This window comes from Cydia pomonella, chromosome 14, assembly GCF_033807575.1.
Source record: "Cydia pomonella isolate Wapato2018A chromosome 14, ilCydPomo1, whole genome shotgun sequence".
In the NCBI taxonomy this organism is placed as follows: domain Eukaryota; kingdom Metazoa; phylum Arthropoda; class Insecta; order Lepidoptera; family Tortricidae; genus Cydia; species Cydia pomonella.
The window spans coordinates 15962862-15984184 of NC_084716.1; the positions used below are offsets into that span (position 1 = coordinate 15962862).

Consider the following 21323-nt stretch of genomic DNA (forward strand, 5'->3'; position numbering starts at 1 on the left):
GCTTTGTCTCTCTATCACTCTTCCATATTAGTACGACAGTGACAGATTTGCATGTTGGCTACGCGGTCTGAACCATTTTAAAGCTATCAGCAAAACAATAACGTTGAAGGAATATAGATACTATTTGACTGTGGTATAAGCGTCGTCTCATATCTAGTTAAATACGAGTATGAATGAACCTCTACTGAGATTGTAATTTTCACTTCCATCCGTAAATTCAACCGCCCTATCGAACCGAGAGGCCGTCATCAAAATATAATAGCCTTAGCGCCCAAGGTGTCAGCAGAAATTTTAATTATATTCGTAAAAAAATGGCGGCCACTGGTGTTGACTCTGTAATTGGAATTATCCCGAATTGAGGCTTTGAATAATGAGTCGCTTAACGAGCGCGGTAAGAGGATTGCGAATAAACGTTTTGGGACTGTTTTTGCTGTTACTACTGCTACTAGATTAAGGTATATTTATATGTATAAGTAATACACGCAAGTGTGTAGTTGAAATATAATATAAAGAGTAAAATTACAATGGTTTAGGCATTTAAATCGTGAAAATACCTATGAGAAATAATGAGACCATGAAAATAGATGAAGTGTATTACTGAAGTACGAAGTAGCCTCATCATTGTATCATCCATACAAGCTTAGCAACAATTGTTCCTTACCCCGGAAAATCATTTTATGTTTTGTTATCGCAGAGTTGCCCAATAACAAACTGCAACGTTTTTTACTTTATCGCTAACGGTATAACTTACTCAGCTCATTCGCGTTCTTTTGGTTTTGCCAGTCAAGTTAATAGTATTCGATAACCTAAAATCCTGCGCGCACACTCATCGACACTTGCTCTAGCAATATACAGTCGAGAATGGTGTTATTTACATCAAAACATTAGTGTTATCTCTCAACATGAAGGTTTTGCCTATGCTCCATACAACATAGTATACTTTACATTGCTTCTGAAGAGACTGAAAAATTGTCTATAGATGGAAGAGTTGCCTATGCTTCATAACCAACACGATACACCTCAACAATTCGATAATGCGGACGCTAAAATGGAAAACAAAACGAACAAACGGTCGTTCATACCAGCCCACATTCATGCATAATTATATACAAAATTACAAAATGCAAACCCGGATCATCATCATGCTACTGCCCGCACTGGCTTTCGGCAGAATAACCGTTCATATCAAGGCAGCAGCAAAAAATGAGTCATCGGTAACCTTCACTGGGACTGACAGAAACATCATCAGCGACATCGAAATGAGGAGCTTCAACATCACTACTTCAAATCTAAAGGATGCAGTGCGTGCATACTCAGGTGGTAGCCCTAGTGATGTATTTGTGAAAAGCCCTACGCCATGGGGAAACTTGTATGAAAGATTCAATTGGAAAGAAGTTACAAGAATAACAAACGTTAAAAGAGCAAAGATTACTTATATCGCAACTGAAGCAGTAATATTATCTAAATATAACTGTACCAACCAGTCTAACCGATCTGAAATAGTTTGTGATGTAAAAGCAGATGTTGTCAACTATGTTAAGAACAACTTCATTGGTAAAGAAATGTCAATAAACTCTGAATATAATATAGATTTAGTATGTTTGCATCGGAAGTTAGTGTTGCGTTTAGGTGTGAATAATTTTACCGAAGATCCTATGAATTTGCAAATTAACGATAAAATCACTTTAGAACCCCCCCAAAGTGCTGTGTACGTATTAAATGCTACTAAAGTTAATATAGACGTGATAGTAGACTACGAGTCAAGTATCATTGGAGATGTAGCTACTAACTTTAATCCAAGATATAAGGGTCATCATTTCTGGGTATATAATATAAGGGAGCTCATAGGGTCCGTTGGTAGTATGTCGTATATCTAAAAAAATACTGATATAATCACCATGGAATATTTTATTAACGCATTCGCATACGCCATTGATCAAAATACTGGGAAGATGATTGGAGGAAAAACCCATATTGTGCCGCCTAGTGTTCAGTAAATTTAAAAAAAGTGACGATTGACAGAATCAACCAACAAAAATTAATACGTGTAATGCGTAAAAGTTTACCAAATATATTTTTTGGAAATTTACGCCTTCTAATTTAGTACCCACTGGAGGATTCCCTAATAGTAAAAAATAACTTTTTTTTAATCATCATTTTGTATTTGAATTAATTTTTTCAGATCTAAGACAACAAAGGAAAATTCCAACCAAACGGAAAAAGTTTTCTCAATTTATTATTTATTTAATACATATAATGTGTTTGTTTTCCAGATCTTAACAAGTACTTAAGTGCTAATTGTCTGATATAAAATGTCATTTAAACATTGTGTGAGAGGGACAATATTATAAAACACTTTCAATACACACACACGCACGCACACACACACGCACGCACACACACAAGCACGCACGCACGCACGCACGCACACACGAACGCTCGCTCGCATGCACGCTCGCACGTACGCACGCACGTACTCACGCACGCACGCACGCAAGCCCGTACGCACGCACGCACGCACACATGCACACACACCATTCACACGATGACATAACATTTTATAACAGCCATGTGGGAGCACCATAACAATTTATGTCATTTACATGCACCTTATTAAAACAACGTTTCCATGATATTTAAATAAAACAAATTTTGATGGATGAAAGCTTATTTTATTAGTTACGAGTACAATGTGCCATACTAAATTTACAAATAACAAAACTTGTTAATCATCAATTACGTATGCTTACTTTAGTTTTCGTTTTCAAATAAACATACCAATGCAAACCTCCTGTAGTGTTTTGCTAGCAAACGAAACAAGTCTGTGACATACATCATTAGTCGCAGTTCTCAAACTTTATTTGACTGCAACTTTGGCGGCGCCGAACGAGTTCTGCTTAAAAGCGCTATGGACATACCCAGGATTTTCTGCCAATTCACTATTAAAAATGTCCATTCAAAATATATAAAGTAGTGCAAGAACACGCAAAGTTCGCACCGACTTAGCCCTCTTGGCAATGAAAATTTATGGCCGCGTTATACTTCACGTTAAATTTGGCGGGCAACTGGCGAAGATGAGCGGAGATAAAAAGTGACTTTTTTCCGCTCCGCTAGATTACAACCACTGCCATTGGTTGTTTTCCGGACGTCTCCTCTCATCTTCACATATCCACTCGTAGTTGGACTCGATGTAACAGATGACCGGATCTGACGGTCTGCAGATTGGACAGATATATTAATTTAGCATCTTAGTGGGAGTCGTAAAAGGTTATTTCTGATTGCACCACAGATTTTAATTCATCGGATACATTACTCAGGCTCACAACTTTTTCAGTTAAGTGGAAGTTTTATAGATTTTTTCTTTATTTTTATCCCAGCATATCTTTAGTCTCTGATTGTGAAGCCATATCCATAGTTAGCTGTGAGTCGATGTAAGGATCCCAATCATAGCTCGAGCACACTTCCCACTTCAGCAAACTGCAAAAATAAACTCACGTCAAACTCTACCTGGCTAATATAATGAATATGAAGTTCGAATTCTTGACTTTTCAGATGAAACTTAGACCAGAAGGTAATAATGAAATGGTAAAGAAAATATCAAGGTTTACCTTGGATTGAAGAATTTTATGAATCCATACTTCACACAAGCAATTTCTATAAAACAAAATGTGATTTGTTGACCTTTCGAAAGTGCTTTTTCCTATATTATACACTGTAAAATAAATAGAAACCCCTAGCTAGGTATTAACAAACTAAATTTTTTGGTTTAGATTAGATGATTTATTTCATGAAAGACAACTACATAATAGGCTTGCATTGATATCAAATATATAAGAATTTCTATCATGATCGTCAAAATAAAATAAAAATTAAATTAATAACAATACTAATGAAGTAAAATTATATTCCAATAAGTATTGTCAATACCACCTCAGTCCGGTAAAAATCTAAATATCAAAAAAACTTAATATCGAATTATAACTTATTAAGCCGAGAAACATCAGGAGGTAGATTCTAATTTAAAAAAATTGTCACGGCTTTTAACTGGTTTTGATATGACCTCGACGATCGTTGGCGCACATTTTGTACAGCTTTAATTTCATTTCGCATGCATCAATCAGCGTGTGACTTTAAACCGTAAGAAGTTAAGGATCCGAGTTTTAAAAGTGTTTTTTATCACAAGTAGTAGTAGTAAAACAATTCATTGCATAAAAAAGAAACATAAAAACCGTTCAGGGATAATTCCAGTTAACTTTTAAGCAATTGAGAGAAAATTGGAGATGGAATTGGATATTATGGTTGCCGAAAATTTAGCTAGCAAACTTGAGGCCTTTTCTAGGGACTTCAGCGATTCGTACCTGAGTTTTATACTTTCGCTCTATAGAAAAATAATCACGAACATTAAATCATCATCATAATATGTAATAATTCTTTATTGTAACCACAACACATATAATATCTTACTCATAACTCCTAATATATTATTAGCAAAATCACTACCTAACTTAATTAAAAAACATCAGGTCATGAAGCAATTCTTATATTATTATTATTAGATCTAAAATGTACTTTAAATTCTGCACAAAAACTAAAAAATATGTTTTTCTTTTCTAAAAATGAGCAACATTATGCTTGAGTGAGCTCAGCGATCACACAAAACATTAAAATTCAAAACATGATATCCGCGCACACACATCCACCTCGCTCACACTTACGGTCAATGAGGGTGAGATTTAAACACGAACCTACTAGGCCTTAAGTCTGAATCGGGCTCCCGCTTTCCGCGTAACTTGTTAAAGCGCAGGTTGCGCAACTTCCATAACTTCTGTTTCTTAATTTATGTTTTGATTAAGTTGAGGAAGCTTTGAAATTCAGAGTGACTATGTATCAACTTTTAATAGGTATTTTATACATATTTTTTCCCTATATATACCACTTTGATTTAAAAAATAACATGTATTTATGTATATATATACTTGTATGTATATACTTTATGGTACATAGAAATAAAAACACGAAAAACACAGTTACAGAGTAAATTAAATACAACAAAGGCGAACTTATCCCTGTTTGGGATCTCTTCCAATAAAATCTCTTTCAATATAATGTTTTTTACACAAATATCATCTAACCTTGGTGTTAAATTGTTATTGATTTTGCAAATAACCAAAGCAAAAAAAGTCACAATGTATTATTAGTGAAGTTAAACAATACGTCACCTATTAGCCATAACTTTACTAAGATACCTCTAAATAATACCTATACCTATCAAAACTTAGTGGAATAAGCTCTATTTCTGTTATTAACGAAGGAACTGTATATAAACATCAATTCATAGAAATGTCTTTCGGTAATCCCAGTAGTCAAAATCTTCACCGACCACTAAATAAAGTGCGTACTTTTGCGTTCTATACAAAACGGCGTATGTTATTATCATAATTAAATAAGGCTTTTTACGCCATTATGTCCAACTAGTCTAGAATATTTCTAGAAAGAGGCTTAAGCGTGTTGGTATTTCGTGAAAAGTTGTGCCTTTTGGATCCGATATTAGTTTTAGTGGCAAAGTTCGGTAGATAACTGTGGCGTTAACAAAATCACCGCTCGGCTATTATTATTATTGCTTACCCCAAGAGACCGTTGGTATCTATAAACCAGTTTAACGTTGCACTGTCCAAGTGTTCAGGCAATCAGATTTTGGAACGGTCTCCCACTCTCTATCGGACGAGCGCACACTAAATTCACTTTTAAGTGCATATTGCGCAAGCATTTCGTCTAAATAATAACGTGCAGTGAATCAGTGTATTTTATTAGTATTGAACTCTAACAAAATTTTGGTGGTAAATACTGGGAAATAAAATTCCCAGTAGTTACCAATGGTAACAACTTGGTGGTAACTAGTGGGAATAACCCATCAGTGCTAACCAGTTATACTTACGTATTTTTACATGCAATTAATGTTGAAATTAAAGTAACGCCTAGTTCTATTCATTAATAGTCCCTTTGCCTTCACTTTTAAGCACGAAAATAGTACATTTCGATGCTAGTGTGGAAAGTATGTCATTACTTCACAAGTACCTACGGGGACGAGTGAAGAATGACATTTCCGCACGTGTATCGTACGATGTTTTTTAATACAGTTGCAATCAAATAAGAAAAACGACAAGTAATTTTTATATGTATGTTCTATAAGACAGAAACAATTATAAATATAAAACATTGTACTATTATTACCTAAGTTCCGTTATTTACGATTATTTGTGTATCGTATATTTCAATTGTATAAAAACAATATCAAATGTTGCCTTTGGAAACTTAAAACATGCTTGCAGTAAGAAAAAACGCCTCTTCTTTGACAGGCAGCTATTCCGTTCCATTCAGACAACTTTTTATATTAAGAACGGTTTGTCCATATTCAATATTAAAAAATAAACGAGGTAAGTAATAAAATATGAAATTTGTATATTTTTATTATTCTTACATTAGCAGTAGGTTTTTTTTATTTTTTTATTTAGAAAACAAACAGCCTTTTACAAATATGTCTAAAGTAAATGAACTAAAAATAGGCCTAAAGTTTCCTACATTACTAAGAAAACTATTACATGGAAATGTAAATTACGCAATTATAAATTACCGGTTTAGTTGTGTACTACATGCTAAGTACAAGTAAGTTAAGAAAACATACAAAAGTATGAAAAATATGACTGGAACCAAATTGATAAATTTCTAGAAAACAAAATTTGCCGAACTTTGTTCTTGAACACGGACAAATTATGAACAAAAATATCTATATCGTTAAGAGATTCATTATACAAATAACAAGTGCGCCTAAAGAAAGAGTTTTTAGCATACTGTGTGCCACAGGAGGAAATAGAAAATGTGGGTTTAGAACGTGAGTGGAAACGAGAGATTTTGAAGGAAACGCTATCTAATAAAAGGTTAGAATCTATGTGATTTCTAATAATTTTAAATAAAAATAAAACATCTAGATATGCTCTTCTTTTCTCCAATGGAGGGAGACTATGTCTAGCTGCTGACGAAAAATAATCACAGTTATAGCGGCCGGTTCTGTAATCAAGGGACTTACAAAAAAAATTCTGAATCCTTTCAAGTCGTGACTTATGAATGCCAAAATGTGGGCTCCAAACAACACTGCCAAACTCCAAAATACTACGGACGAAAGAGTAATACAAAACTTTTAACGTGAATGTACTTTATGTTCGTTCATTACGACTTTTAAAGGAAACTAAAATTAACACTCATCAATAAGTAGTCATGAATTGGACCAAGTATAAATTTACGAAAATTGGAAAATTGAAAAGCACTAGTTCGTGAAAACCAACTTTCCGCACGCTAAACAGCTACGTAAAGTAGCACTATGTGAGCAACTGTATTAAAAGACTACTTTTTGCTTTTTTATTGCACTGCACTGATAAATAACGTATCGGTATATACGCGCGAAGTCAAAGCCGGGAAAGCGACGGGAACACGGACCCTGGGCTCCCAACTTGTTAATTAGTTTCGTTCACTACTTTGCTCGCCGTACTTACGGGGACTCTTGAGATATTGGCGGTGATTAGGTTGGAGCGGGATTTGGCTGCTCGCCGAAATCGAATGAAGTGTTTAAGAAACGTGATCATAGTTTTGTCCCAAAAGAACAGTTAGGCGGGAAAGAGATTAATTAAAGCATTGAATGAGGACTCACTACTTACTAGCTGTTGCAGTCGTAGAGTTTCCTAGAGTCTTTCGGAGAAAGTCTTTCTGAGCTAAAACCAACTCAATATCCGTACTTACCAAAGATACTTTAACTATTAAGAAATAATACCGATACTCACTTATTTTGATTTATTGCATTTTCCCTTTCAAAACCTCGCGATCGAAATAAGCACATTTGCTATTTATGAGCATTAGTGTACTGAGTGTACAGTTATACTTATTCCGATGTAAAATAAAGACTTCCGAGGATAGGGACACGTGAAAGAATAAGAGGGAGGCCTTTGCCCAGCAGTGGGACAGTATGGGCTCATAATAATAATAATAAAATTAACTAACATATCGTAACCCCTTCATGTCATAAAAATATATTAGTTTAAAATTGGGCACCCTACCAAGCGATCACGACTTGGGACATTTTTATTTTTAAGTTGTTTATATGTTTAAGTGCGGTGGTGGCCGAGTGGATATGACGTCCGACTTTCAATTCGGAGGTCGCGGGTTCAAATCCTGGCTCGTACCAATGAGTTTTTCGGAACTTATGTACGAAATATCATTTGATATTTACCACTAGCTTTTCGGTGAAGGAAAACATCGTGAGGAAACCTGCATACATCTGCGAAGAAATTCAAAGGTGTATGTGAAGTCCCCAATCCGCATTGGGCTAGCGTGGGGACTATAGCCCGAGCCCTCTCGCGCATGAGAGGAGGCCTGTGCCCAGCAGTGGGACGTATATAGGCTGAATTATTATATTATTATTATATATTATATGTTTCTATAAATATACCGTTTATAATTGAACTTTAATAGCTGTCAAATTCAATAGATTTGAATACTATAATTGGCATATATCGCTACGTATGTGGTAAGAGGTACTAAAGCTTTTCAGTTAGCTGTAAACTGCAGCAGTCTGTTTTTAATCTTTTAAATTATTATTTTTTGTTTCATACGGTTCAACACTATTCAAGTTAGTAGCACTATTTGAGACACTAAAAATCGTTTTACGGATCCATAAATAGTTAGGTTGGAAAGCAAACGAATCTTACTCACCAAAAGAAGACTTAAACGAGAAACGTAGTACGTGCGAACAAAGTTTAAGGCAAAAACTAACTTTTCGATTTCAAACAATGTTTTAGTCCTGAGTCATCGGTGCACGCCCTTTCCGTGTATAGGGAACGTTACTTTTCTAAACAGTGCAACGATTTTATGTGAAAAAGATAGGTTGCCGAAGAAAAAAGCCGAGAGTTAAATGGAGCCATTTTCAATCTAGGGTCTGATTGTTTTTAGTTGAACCTTTAAGTTGTTCTTGAATGTTTATTATTGCGTTTTAATACAAAAAATAGTAGCAAGTTTCACGTAAATGTAAACCAAGGAATTTTTACACACAAGTTGGACTATATTGTTATTAGATTAGGTATAGTAGTGTCATTTCGGTGGGAAATAGAAAAATTTGCCGAGCGAGAGGCACAAGGCAGACCTATGTATATGATATGTTTCATTAATACTAAAATACTAACTCTTGTAGAATAAATAATTTACAATTTCATAAAGAATACCAACATGTTTTTGATTTCTACTTTTTGCTCAAGAAGCGTAAGTCAAATTCAAACCTCATAACATGAATTTAATTAAATACGCAAATAAATTATAAGTTCAAAATGACAAATGAAATAGGAATTAATTCAAAAAGTGTGCCGTAAATAACACACCCACATCAACGTAAAATGTCAACCGAGAATTATCCACGTTGTGGCACACCTGCTGCAAAGAAATGTATTTGTTTGGTTCATAATAAGGCTCCACCTACTGCATAATATGCCATCGGAACGTTTTCAAAATTACGAAACTTCTACTTAGATATATTTCGGAAATGTCTCATATATTTTTTATACTTATTTGCCGACGTAGTACAAAAAAAATTGCCCGCCTGATGGTGAGCAGTCACCATAGCCTAAGGACGCCTACAACTCCAGAGTTACATGCGCGTTGCCGACCCTAACACTCCGCACCCTCGTTGAGCTCTAGCAACCTTACTCACGGGCAGGATCACAGCACTATGAGTAGGGTCTAGTATTATTTGGCTGCGGTTTTCTGTAAGGTGGAGGTCAGTTGGGCTCTGCTCTAGGTGTGGAATGAGATCCACTGTGCTGACCCTAATCCACAAAGCGAGATGACATTCACAGTGCCCATCGGACATGTCTTTCGGACGTAGTGTAAGGAGATGCCCGGATCCAAAATTTTGTTTTCTTTTTTTAATGTTGTATGGGCTTCAGAATTTTTCATTTCAAAGATGAATGTTTCTGATATTCCTGTGAAATTACTCTGAAATTAGTGAGAACCTTTCTAAGTTTTTTGAACTTTCTGCAACTTGCTCCACGCACGACAGGCGTAAGTGACTTTGGAAGATGGATTCAATTGTTTAGCTTAATTTTTGCACTATTCGACCTAACTAATTATATGAATTATCCTTTTGCCATGTAAAATTTGTAATTTTATCAATAAAGGACTATGAATGTGAATATTCCCAAGTTCTTACTGATTTTTAATTGCTACTTATTATTTATACACAAAGTTATTTGTTTTTGAAGAGGAAAAGTCATTTTTTAAAAGAAAAATACTAACTGTAAAACAATAGAAATCAAATCAAAATGAACGCAATTAAAAGTAAATTCGGCTAGTCAACATACCTATGTAAAACAATTCAATATTTGCATCTAATATATAACAGCATAACTTTGCCACTCTGTGGTTAAATGAAACTTTGTCTTCAGTTAATGACGAATAAAGAACGCATTTACGAGCTGGGTTATAACCCCGAAAATCAAAGCTCATCAATTGCGGGAATTTTTCTCCGTCATTCTAATTACGTCTTAGTGAGAGTAAAAGAGAAAAATCCCGCAATGTGCGTATCTCGGTTATAGTCTCGGTTCGGTTTTCGCGGTAGACCCCAGACTGGTGTGGTAAAAAAAAGTGTTTCTTCAAAATATTTGCACAGAAAAACAGATTCACTGCGACTATAGCACGAAACCAAGGACCTGCACAATCCGTGAAATTACTAAAAAGTTTAGATCTAAAACATGAACTATCGAAAACGCGGAAGGAAATTTCACAACACACTAAGATTTTGTAACATATTTTTTTATATTTCAAAACTGTTTGCCATATTTATTTCAAAACCATAAAAAATACGTAGCACAGGTAAATGTATTAGATAAGACACCCACATCAGCGTAAAATGTCAACAGAGTAATCCACCGGCTACGCGGTACGCACCTGCTGCAAAGACATGGCTGCAAAGAATCTATCTGTTCGTTCATGATGAGGTGACGTTCGTGTGTCAACTGTTGGGGCATCGTTATTGCCACCCCCTGGCCATTTCCTTGATAATAACTTAGAGTATTTAAACAACCGGAGTCGCCTTTATTACCTTTTTATTTAAGGACCAACTTAGATTATTTTTTGTTAGTACAAATATTACTTATAACATATGGTTACTATTTACTCTATACACTATGCATGTTATAATATTGATTTATTCATCATATAAGTTTAAAAGAAATGAAATTAAATCAAAATAAAATTTAATTATAACAATTTGATTGAATTCAATTATATTACAAAAGGAAACATAAAATTACAAATTAACATTAGTAATGTTAATTAAGAATAATGTCAGAAATTCTGATAAAATGTCATTTCGATCACGTTCAATTTCTGCTCGTTCACAGTTCGCCTCTCAAGTTTCCAGGAATGAGGTGACGTTCGTGTGTCAACTGTTGGGGCATCGTTATTGCCACCCCCTGGCCATTTCCTTGATAATAACTTAGAGTATTTAAACAACCGGAGTCGCCTTTATTACCTTTTTATTTAAGGACCAACTTAGATTATTTTTTGTTAGTACAAATATTACTTATAAGATATGGTTACTATTTACTCTATACACTATGCATGTTATAATATTGATTTATTCATCATATAAGTTTAAAAGAAATGAAATTAAATCAAAATAAAATTTAATTATCACAATTTGATTGAATTCAATTATATTACAAAAGGAAACATAAAATTACAAATTAACATTAGTAATGTTAATTAAGAATAATGTCAGAAATTCTGATAAAATGTCATTTCGATCACGTTCAATTTCTGCTCGTTCACAGTTCGCCTCTCAAGTTTCCAGGAATCAGTGTACATATTTTACATTTTGGTTTAGGTGTATTACACAGCAGTGGTTGAGATACATAGTCTACCCGTTCTGAGATGGTTAAGAGCTTACCCCTCTGTCGAAAACCTCGGCCAATGATCATACTCATGTCACACTTATTGTATGGACTGACGTCTATCTAACGTGTTCATATACATTTGACGTGCCCCTTCCCCGCAAAAATCGGCTGACTATTTGATACAGAAAATTACAGACAAGGCATCTCCAGTTGCAACATTTTTTTAATTATTTAGGAGGCAAACGACCAGACGGATGACCTGATGCAACACAAGAGCGGTTGTAAGTGCGTTTCCGGTATTTATAAGATGGGAGTACGCTCTTTTGTTCAAGCTTTGAAGGTCGCATCGGTCCGGAAAATCCGTAGGCGACAGTTCTTTCCACAGTTTAGCTATCATCCAAATCTCGATGGCAACTATATAGTATCACTGTAAATTTCCTTGATAAATTGCTGTGTAGGTAAATGAAAATGACTGCGTGATTTTTTTTACGAATTTCAAAGATATACAGCGTGTATTTTTAATATAACTAAAAACTTAAACGAGACTGAGGTTTTAGTGTTATGAAATGATTCTGAAAAAATAATAATTTACTCTTAATTTTTGAATTTTTTTCGAGTGGCAATGTATTTCGTACCGGCAATGTATGACGACCGGTGTGGCCTAGTGGGTAGTGACCCTGCCTACGAAGCTGATGGTCCCGGGTTCAAATCCTGGTAAGGGCATTTATTCGTGTGATGAGCATGGATATTTGTTCCTGAGTCATGGGTGTTTTCTATGTATTTAAGTATTTATAAATATTTATATATTATATAAATCGTTGTCTAAGTACCCTCAACACAAGCCTTATTGAGCTTACTGTGGGACTTAGTCAATTTGTGTAATAATGTCGTATAATATTTGTTTATTTATTTTATTTATAATCTCGTACATCGTTAATAACTTGTGACAGTTGTGACATCGCGTCATAAAATGCGACGTTTTGAGTTAAAACAAAGTATTGCTTGCTGAATAAATTTTAAGTATAGTACATATATGGAAAATTAAAAAAGTCGACCATTTTTTATAAAACTTATGAAAGGCTGTTCATTTAAGCCTTAACTGTAGTTAGTTTAGGGTTAGGTTAAGGGTAGTCCCTTTAAGTATGTGTTCGTATCAAAAATATACGCTGTATAAATTTCAACAACTTTTAATTTTTTTATACTAAGTAGTTTCAGACTTTGCTACGGTAATGACATGGATCAAATTAACATCTGAAATTTCGAGGCAAATTAAAACCATTTTTACTAACAATATCGCTCCGAAAAAAGAGTTTCATACTTATAACACTAGTATATACATTACTGTCCGCAAATGTTGACCTAAAAACTGTTTTTGCACACATTTATTGTACTCGGCTGAATACTGTTATCGCCACCAATGGCTGCCCACAAGCAAACTCGATTCACAACTAATATTTTACACATTCACTCGAAAGTAAAAAGTATAGGCCATTGGCGCGTTTTGTTACCGGGAACCAAAATCAAGCACATGATTTTTTTATTTTTTTTTATTTTATTTTTTTTATTTATTAATGTATTTTTCTGCAATATGAGTGTTGTATTCCTGCCGGTGAGTAAAGTTGCCAGAACTCAACGAGGGTGGGTGAGTGTTAGGGTCGGCAACGAGCATGTAACTCCTTCGGAGTTACAACCGTACATATGCTACAGGGGCCGTATGCTTGTTTGCCACAGACGTAGTATAAAAAAAAATCTGCCCTCCAGCCGATGTGTCCACTTTCGGCCCACTGCGCTAAATTAAATTGCTGCTTTCCGTCTTCGTCGTATATAAATATACCTATTTATACACACCTCGGCCAGAAAATAAGAAAGCCTGAGATCAGATTCTGAGACATTTCTAACGTTAAGAGGAAACGTTAGGGGTCATTTTTCCATACAGATGTTCTCAACATTTTCCTCTCTGGATGTTGGCCCTAGATGAATATTTAATTGAAGTTCAGTATTACCAGTACCCGTGTCTGTATGTTTTGCTTTTTTTGATATTCTTGTTTTTAAAAGAACTAGGTTACTTTAAAAAGCGCTAAATCGGCCCAATATATGCGCCGTAAACAGACGCCTAGTATACAAAATCGGCCACAATAAATGCAAAAATCAAAACGGTCAGACACAGATATTTTTATCATTCCGTTCCGAAAATCTCGTTACAATTGGTTAAGTTTTAGAGGACGAAAATATCGAGAACTAAACCTCGATTTCTGAGATTTTTACGCAGGACTTTCCGCCTAGGCTTCAATATTAAATCTGAATACCGCTCAAGGATCAAAAACGCTCGGAAAAATAGGCATCTTTCCGGTGGCAATAGAAAATTTGAATATGCCTATAAGGGCCCAGTAAAAAATCTACGCTTTAAAGAAATTTGATACTAGAATAATCTTAACTCATAGTAAAAAAGTTTTTGTCCCTCATCAACATCAAACAACAACTCATGTATCAAACAACAGTACCCTTAGTGAAAATTTATTCGATTGCGAAACATGACGTACGTGTTTGCGTTAAATCTCATTTATTAGGGATTTTGAGTTTCCAAAACGTTTCGCTTGGCGCGCTGTTTCTAAATCCCATACAAAATGAGACTTAAAATAATCGCGTACGTCACGTTACGTTCTATCGAATAAATTTACACTAGGGGTCTGAACAAAGTTTTAACGTTACTAAAAATATCACATACCCAGTTATCACGGCCAACAATAATAACTGGCGCGGGCGACCGCTCAAATGAAAATTAAATGATGAATAGATATGCGGCCGCCGGCAAAAACCGCCATTAATACTACTGACACTCGCTGCGCTCTGTTGTTACTTTCTCTGTTTTGATTTTTGCCACTCGCTTATTTATTTACTTTTTATCACGTCGGTGGCAAACAAGCATACAGCCATAGTAGCCCGTTGACTCTAATCGTGTTACATACGTTTTGCCGACCCTTTAATAACAATGGGTCTTGGGGACTTCATAAACACCTTTGAATTCATTCGCGGATGTATGCAGGTTTCCTTACGATGTTTTTCTTCATCGAAAAGCTAGTGGTAAATTACAAACTATATTCCATACATAAGTTCTGAAAAACTCATAGGTACGAAAAGTCGGACGTTGGATCCACTCGGACACCACCGCTACCCAACGAATTATTAATATGGTAAGTTTATTTAATAGAAGCAAGTCTAATTTAAAACAATAAAGGACAAAAATATATATATAAAAAAAAATATCATTCTAAATGTATCTGTTACCGGAAATGTATGAAATCTAGGAATTGTATACAAATCCTAGGAAATTTATACAATTCCGAAGCTATTTAGGAAATGTATAAATAATGGTTTCAAAAACTATTTAATACATACTTGTCCTAGGAAATATGTAAAATTCCTAGGAATTGTATATAATTCCAATATCGGATTAGGAAATGTATAAAAAACAATGCTTTCTGTAATAAAACACTCAACTATTTTACATTTCCGATTGCTATTTAGGAAATGTATAAATTTCCTAGGAAATGTGTCTAATATAATTTGTTTTACACATTTCCGTGCGATTTTAGGAATTACATACATTTCCTAGGAATTGTGTTACCGGAAATGTATGAAATCTAGGAATTGTATACAAATCCTAGGAAATTTATACAATTCCGAAGCTATTTAGGAAATGTATAAAATATGGTTTCAAAAACTATTTAATACATACTTGTCCTAGGAAATATGTAAAATTCCTAGGAATTGTATATAATTCCAATATCGGATTAGGAAATGTATAAAAAACAATGCTTTCTGTAATAAAACACTCAACTATTTTACATTTCCGATTGCTATTTAGGAAATGTATAAATTTCCTAGGAAATGTGTCTAATATAATTTGTTTTACACATTTCCGTGCGATTTTAGGAATTACATACATTTCCTAGGAATTGTATACAATGACGGATTACATACATTTCCGGTAACATATCAATATAGTAAATGCAACCATAGAAATGACAGTAAATTCTTAATAAATAATTAACTTTGCTCATTATTATTTATGCCTGTCCTTACCCATAAGCTACTAAGCTGCACTTGCATGTTGAATGGCGTTATACTAAATGTGAACATTATTTATAATACTTAATAAAGTGTCCATGAAAGTATTAGTGAAGGTTACTTTTCAGGTCGAGAACAAATAGATTAAGTTAATCATAGTCTGAATCACGTGACTTGTTAGTGTTGGTGTCCCGAACACCATTTATATAAATGTCTTACTGAATACAAATAGGAAATATTACGCGAAACTGCGTAGGGGGCGCCAATACCCCAATTCATCACAATCTGAGAGTTTACCGCGAAACAAGAAAATAAAAATTTCGTTACCTTACCCCTCTGTCACTCTTGCATATTCGAGCGATAAAGAGGGCGATAAATAAATTTCGATTCTCGCGTTTCCCGGTAGGCCCTTTGTAAACAAACCGCCTTGATGCATCAATGTCATAATTTATTGTCAGTGAAAACTTGTCAAAAACAGTTTAACGTACAATATGTATAAATTACCCTATTACTTACGATAGGTGCTAGTGCTGCACTCTGGCGGCAGAACATTGCAGTAGTACGGGGGTATTACTGCAATTTACAACAGCTTCAAAGCAGCCTAATGTTTTTCGGATTGTTCATTTACTTAATTTTAATACATACATCAGCGACAAAATTATTAAACTATCGGTCATCGTCGACATAGAGCTACATTTAGCGTGCGGCGTATCACAAGTATTATAGCAAGCATAATTATGAACTCACTAATGTTTATAATTATGATACTGAATGCTTTACTGAGGCCTAAAATTGTAATTGTTTGTTCATAATCACAATAACTCAAATTGGTATTGCTAATAGGAAAAGGATGAAAATATAAAACGGAGGGCTATAGTCTTTACCAAAATTCTAGTATACATTTCATACTAAGCGGCTGATTCGGAACTATTTGTTAAGGGTTCCTTGTTTTGACACGATAATATTTTACCGCGCAAATTGAGATCAGCAAAATACCTAATGACATCAACAACAATAACACACACACAGCTGAAATGTTGAATGAATAAAAAAGAGCGTAAGTGTAGAGCGTAGAGTGTGCAACACCAGAGGCTTCTGTCTTAAAAGCCTCCATCCAAGTGTCCATGGGGGACGGCAATTGCTTGCCAGCCGATTCGTTTGCTCATTTGCCTCAAAAACAAATTTTAAAATCAGAATCAGTCTCCATATTATTTATTCCCACAATTAGGTTTGCTACACCCTATCCAGAAATCGTTTATAAACTATACCCATATAATAACAAATTGCTACCCCTAAATTTAGGAGTCAGCTCTAATTAAACTAGACACGTTCTTTAATAGCCGTTCATTAACGTAATTATTGAAACATAAACCGTCTGCCGACTTTAATTCCTTTGAAACATGGCTCTGATTTGGGAATGCGAAATTGTTAGGTAGGTTCATATTTATAAAATAAAATAAGGCAAGAAATTTAAGTAAAAAAATAAATTCCGAAACTATACCTACTAACAAAATATAGATCACTTATAAGATAAGGATTCCGCAGTTGAATTTATATTTAAAAACATTCAATCAACAATAAAACGCTTTACAAATATAACCCCTCGCTGCATGAATGCTGCCTACTGCATTATTGCAGAAAACATCAAAAATATTTTGGCGTTTCCTGCTAAAATGCAGTTGGCTGCATTACTGCAGCAGTATTGCAGTATATATCCGAACGGTACTGTCAGTCTTTATAGTTTTAAAATTGTGTAAAAAAATAATACCTTATAATTTCTTGGTTACCTTCAACATATCGTCTTCCAAGTTTGGATTTGGCAAACGTTTCTAATTACAAAGTGAATGCATAATTACGGTATTATCTTAGAAACTATACTATGTAACTACTGCTGTCATAATATTAATAATGTTTTGTATGATTAGAGTCAGACCAAGATAAGTTGGCATCAATTTTGATAGTCCAGACGGTGCAAGTGTCAAGTAAACGTCATAATTTCATAGAAACTTGAAGTTTTAAATAACCCGTACACCGCCGTCTGGGCTATCAAAATCGCTGCAATCTTATCTTGGTTTGACTCTAGCCCTTTCGAGTAAATAGATTTCGAGTTACGACCTAGTCCCATTGTATTATTAAGCAACACTAGAACTTTAAAGAAATCTTATTTATTTACATTTAAGGGATCTCTTTCAACTAACCTTTAGCACTAAAGTAGTACAGTCAGCATCAAAAGTAGCGGATCAAATAACGCTTCATAAGTATGTACCATTCTGTAACAGCTTAACAAAACGTGATGTGTTTAATATAGAACAACAAAGACTCTAAAATATATACTTTTGAACGCGAACTCTAGAAATTTATCTCTATTTGGAAAAGTTATCCGGAATATCAGATACTTTTGGCGCGTTGTTTCATCCGCTACTTTTGATGCTGACTCTACCACAGAGTAAATACTAGTACTACTGTACAAAAATGACACTTCCTACAAAACCGAAGTTTGACAGCGATTCAAAGACGAATCGTGCTGTCCCTTTTTACTATATGGCACTATCCCTACCCGGATTTAGGGTTATCAACATTCAAGTCATTATCGTATCTGTGGTCGTGCATGCATAGGGACGTCAAGTTGTACCAACCCTAATAATTGCTCGGAGCAATGCTGAGCCGAATGGAGCCGACAATACTCGAAAGGAGGAGTGTCGCCCCACTGGTAGTACCTATATCGATGGCATTCAGGTTCATAAAAACTAGTGATTATGCCAATTTTTGGGATTAGGTTAGCAAAAATAGATCCTTCAAAATGACTTACAAACGCTTTAACAATACGCTTGACAAATCCAACTATGGAAGGCAGAACTGTTGCAAAAGTGTCCAGCTGTCAGCTATTAATAGTTCAATATCTCTCCAGAGTAGCGCTAGAGTAGCTATTGACGAACCTAGGTGTTATTGACGGAGGGAAGTGCCCTGTCTCAAATTTGTTTTTTTTTTTTCAAATATTCTGTGTATTGTAGCGCCACCTATTTAAGGTTTTTTGACGGACGCTTTTTTGTACATGGAGATTGTATTCATTACCTTCCATAAATCCAACACTTAATTTCGAAACGAAAATCATCACGTGATCACCGAGGCTAGTGACATACCCACCCGTTTCACGTTATTAAACTAGCAATCCAGAGGCCTTGCTTTTAAATAAAGTAGCAAACTAATTTTGTAATATTAAACAGTTCATTTTCAGTGATAGGAAGTGCCGGAGTCGATATTGCGGAGCATTTGCAAGATTCCGCCGTCGTTAGGGCTGGCGCAGCGCCAGCGATAACGGCCGTGTTTAGACTGCCACCATCATAATATCTATGGTAATATTAGTAGTGTTTTATTAGCGCTTTTTTTTTACAAATATTGCTGTTTTGCTGCACCGTCGTGTTTAGAATCCTAATCGCACTTTTCTGTCCGCCGAGCGGTAGAACTGCCCGCGTAACCAACGTGCATATTGTTCACGCTCCATGGCGAACGAAACGCAACTGTCACAGTCGCACTAATATGGAAGAGTGATAGAGAGAGATGACTACGCTACCCTACGGATACGATATGCACGTTGGCTACGCGGGCTGACCTAGTCAAGGTGACAATCGCTATCGCTTCGACAACGAAACACTTTGTGTCTCTCCATCACTCTTCCATATTAGTATGGAGGGTAAGAGAACAACCTATTTGTATGAAAAGTGACCAAAAAACCTGAAATAGGTGGCGCCACAATACAGCGCAAACAAATGTTTGACTTTGATAAAAAAAAAACAAACTACTCACAGCGCACTTCACTCCGTCAATAACGTCTAAGTTCATGTCATGTCCTTGTGCTACCCTAGCGGCACCAGAGAGATTTCGAACTATTATTTATAGCCGCCAGCTGGACACTTTAGCAATAGTTTTCCCATAAGAGATTGTTCTCCGTACCTCTACCCTCCATACAGCGGGCAGGCCGCGTAGCCAACGTGCAAATCGCTTAGCGATCGAAACGCAACTGTCACAGTCGCACTAATATGGAAGTGATAGAGAGAGACGATTACGTTACGCTACGGAGCGTTAACGATTGTAACGTTGGCTACGCGGCCAGGACTGTTAAGCTAACACTCTTATAAACTAATGCTACAGAATTACTTTAATTACTAATATGTATCGGATATATATGTAATATTATAACATTGTATCCAATAAGTCAATATTAGACATTATTACTGAGACGTATAATCTGCACTGCAAAAATTCTTAGAGCTAATTAGTTTATCCGCTCTTTCGTCTTATAATGAAGCCAGTATCTTACATTAAGTAAACGTAACCACAACATTAATCTCCAAAGGACCTTCTTATAAATAGAAAATCACATTTTTCTTGGCGTGGAGCTTCAAAGTGAAGTTTTTCCTTTAACATGCCAGGAGGTATACAAACTAGAAAGTTACAGCAGGTCAATAAAATCATTGCTCGTTAAGTTAATTATATTTATTCCTTGCCAATTTACCAATAAGCGCAATTGATTATTCCTTAAGGTGACACATCGTTAAACAATAAAATCTAAAAATAAGGCGCTTGCTTGCTTCCCGAAACCTGCGCTATAACCGCGAAAATCGAAGTTCGTCAATTGCGGTCATTTTTCTCTGTCACTCTTATTAGGTCTTAGTGAGAGTAAAAGAGAAAGATCCTCGCAATTTGCGAATTTCGGTTTTCGCGGTAGGCCCCCTGTGCTGTCCCGATACTTCGCGCTTAGTGAATATTATACTTTTCCGGTAGCTTATTCTATAAGGTCGTATGCGGCAAAACGGGTTTTACAATTAAGCGTAAAAATAACCGGCCAAGTGCGAGTCGGACTCGCGTACGAAGGGTTCCGTACCATTATTTATAAAAACGGCAAAAAAAATATGTTTGTTGTATAGGAGCCCCCCTTAAATATTTATTTTATTATGTTTTTAATATTTGTTGTTATAGCGGCAACAGAAATACATAATCTGTAGTAATTTCAACTGGCTAACTATCACGGTTCATGAGATACAGCGTGGTGACAGACGGACGGACGGACAACGAAGTCTCAGTAATAGGGTCCCGTTGACCCTTTAGGTACGGAACCCTAAAAAATACGTATTCGAAAAATCACAACTACAGAATTGAAGTGTGTATTTAGACTATGGAAAATTTTGAGGCTTGAATCCGTCCCATTTGTCTGTGCAATGAAAATGTTTGTTTAAAAAGTGGCATCTTTGATACGATTTCCTCTGCTATAAAAGGTAACCAATCGTGTAACGGCAACTACAAACCTGTACCCCGTGACGTGAC

At 35.4% G+C, this 21323-nt stretch overlaps 1 protein-coding gene across 1 annotated transcript; it reads left to right on the plus strand.

Moving 5' to 3' along the window:
• Positions 1 to 91: 91 nt before the first annotated feature.
• Positions 92 to 3167, plus strand: LOC133525061 (spherulin-2A-like). Its single transcript, XM_061861283.1, has one exon. It carries the CDS (start codon positions 1035 to 1037, stop codon positions 1875 to 1877), a length of 843 nt encoding a protein of 280 aa, XP_061717267.1. The 5' UTR covers positions 92 to 1034; the 3' UTR covers positions 1878 to 3167.
• Positions 3168 to 21323: the final 18156 nt, after the last annotated feature.

What these genes read in the sequence shown, in the direction of transcription:
- LOC133525061 (XM_061861283.1), top strand. Translation starts at nt 1,035, where the DNA reads ATGCGGACGCTAAAATGGAAAACAAAACGAACAAACGGTCGTTCATAC.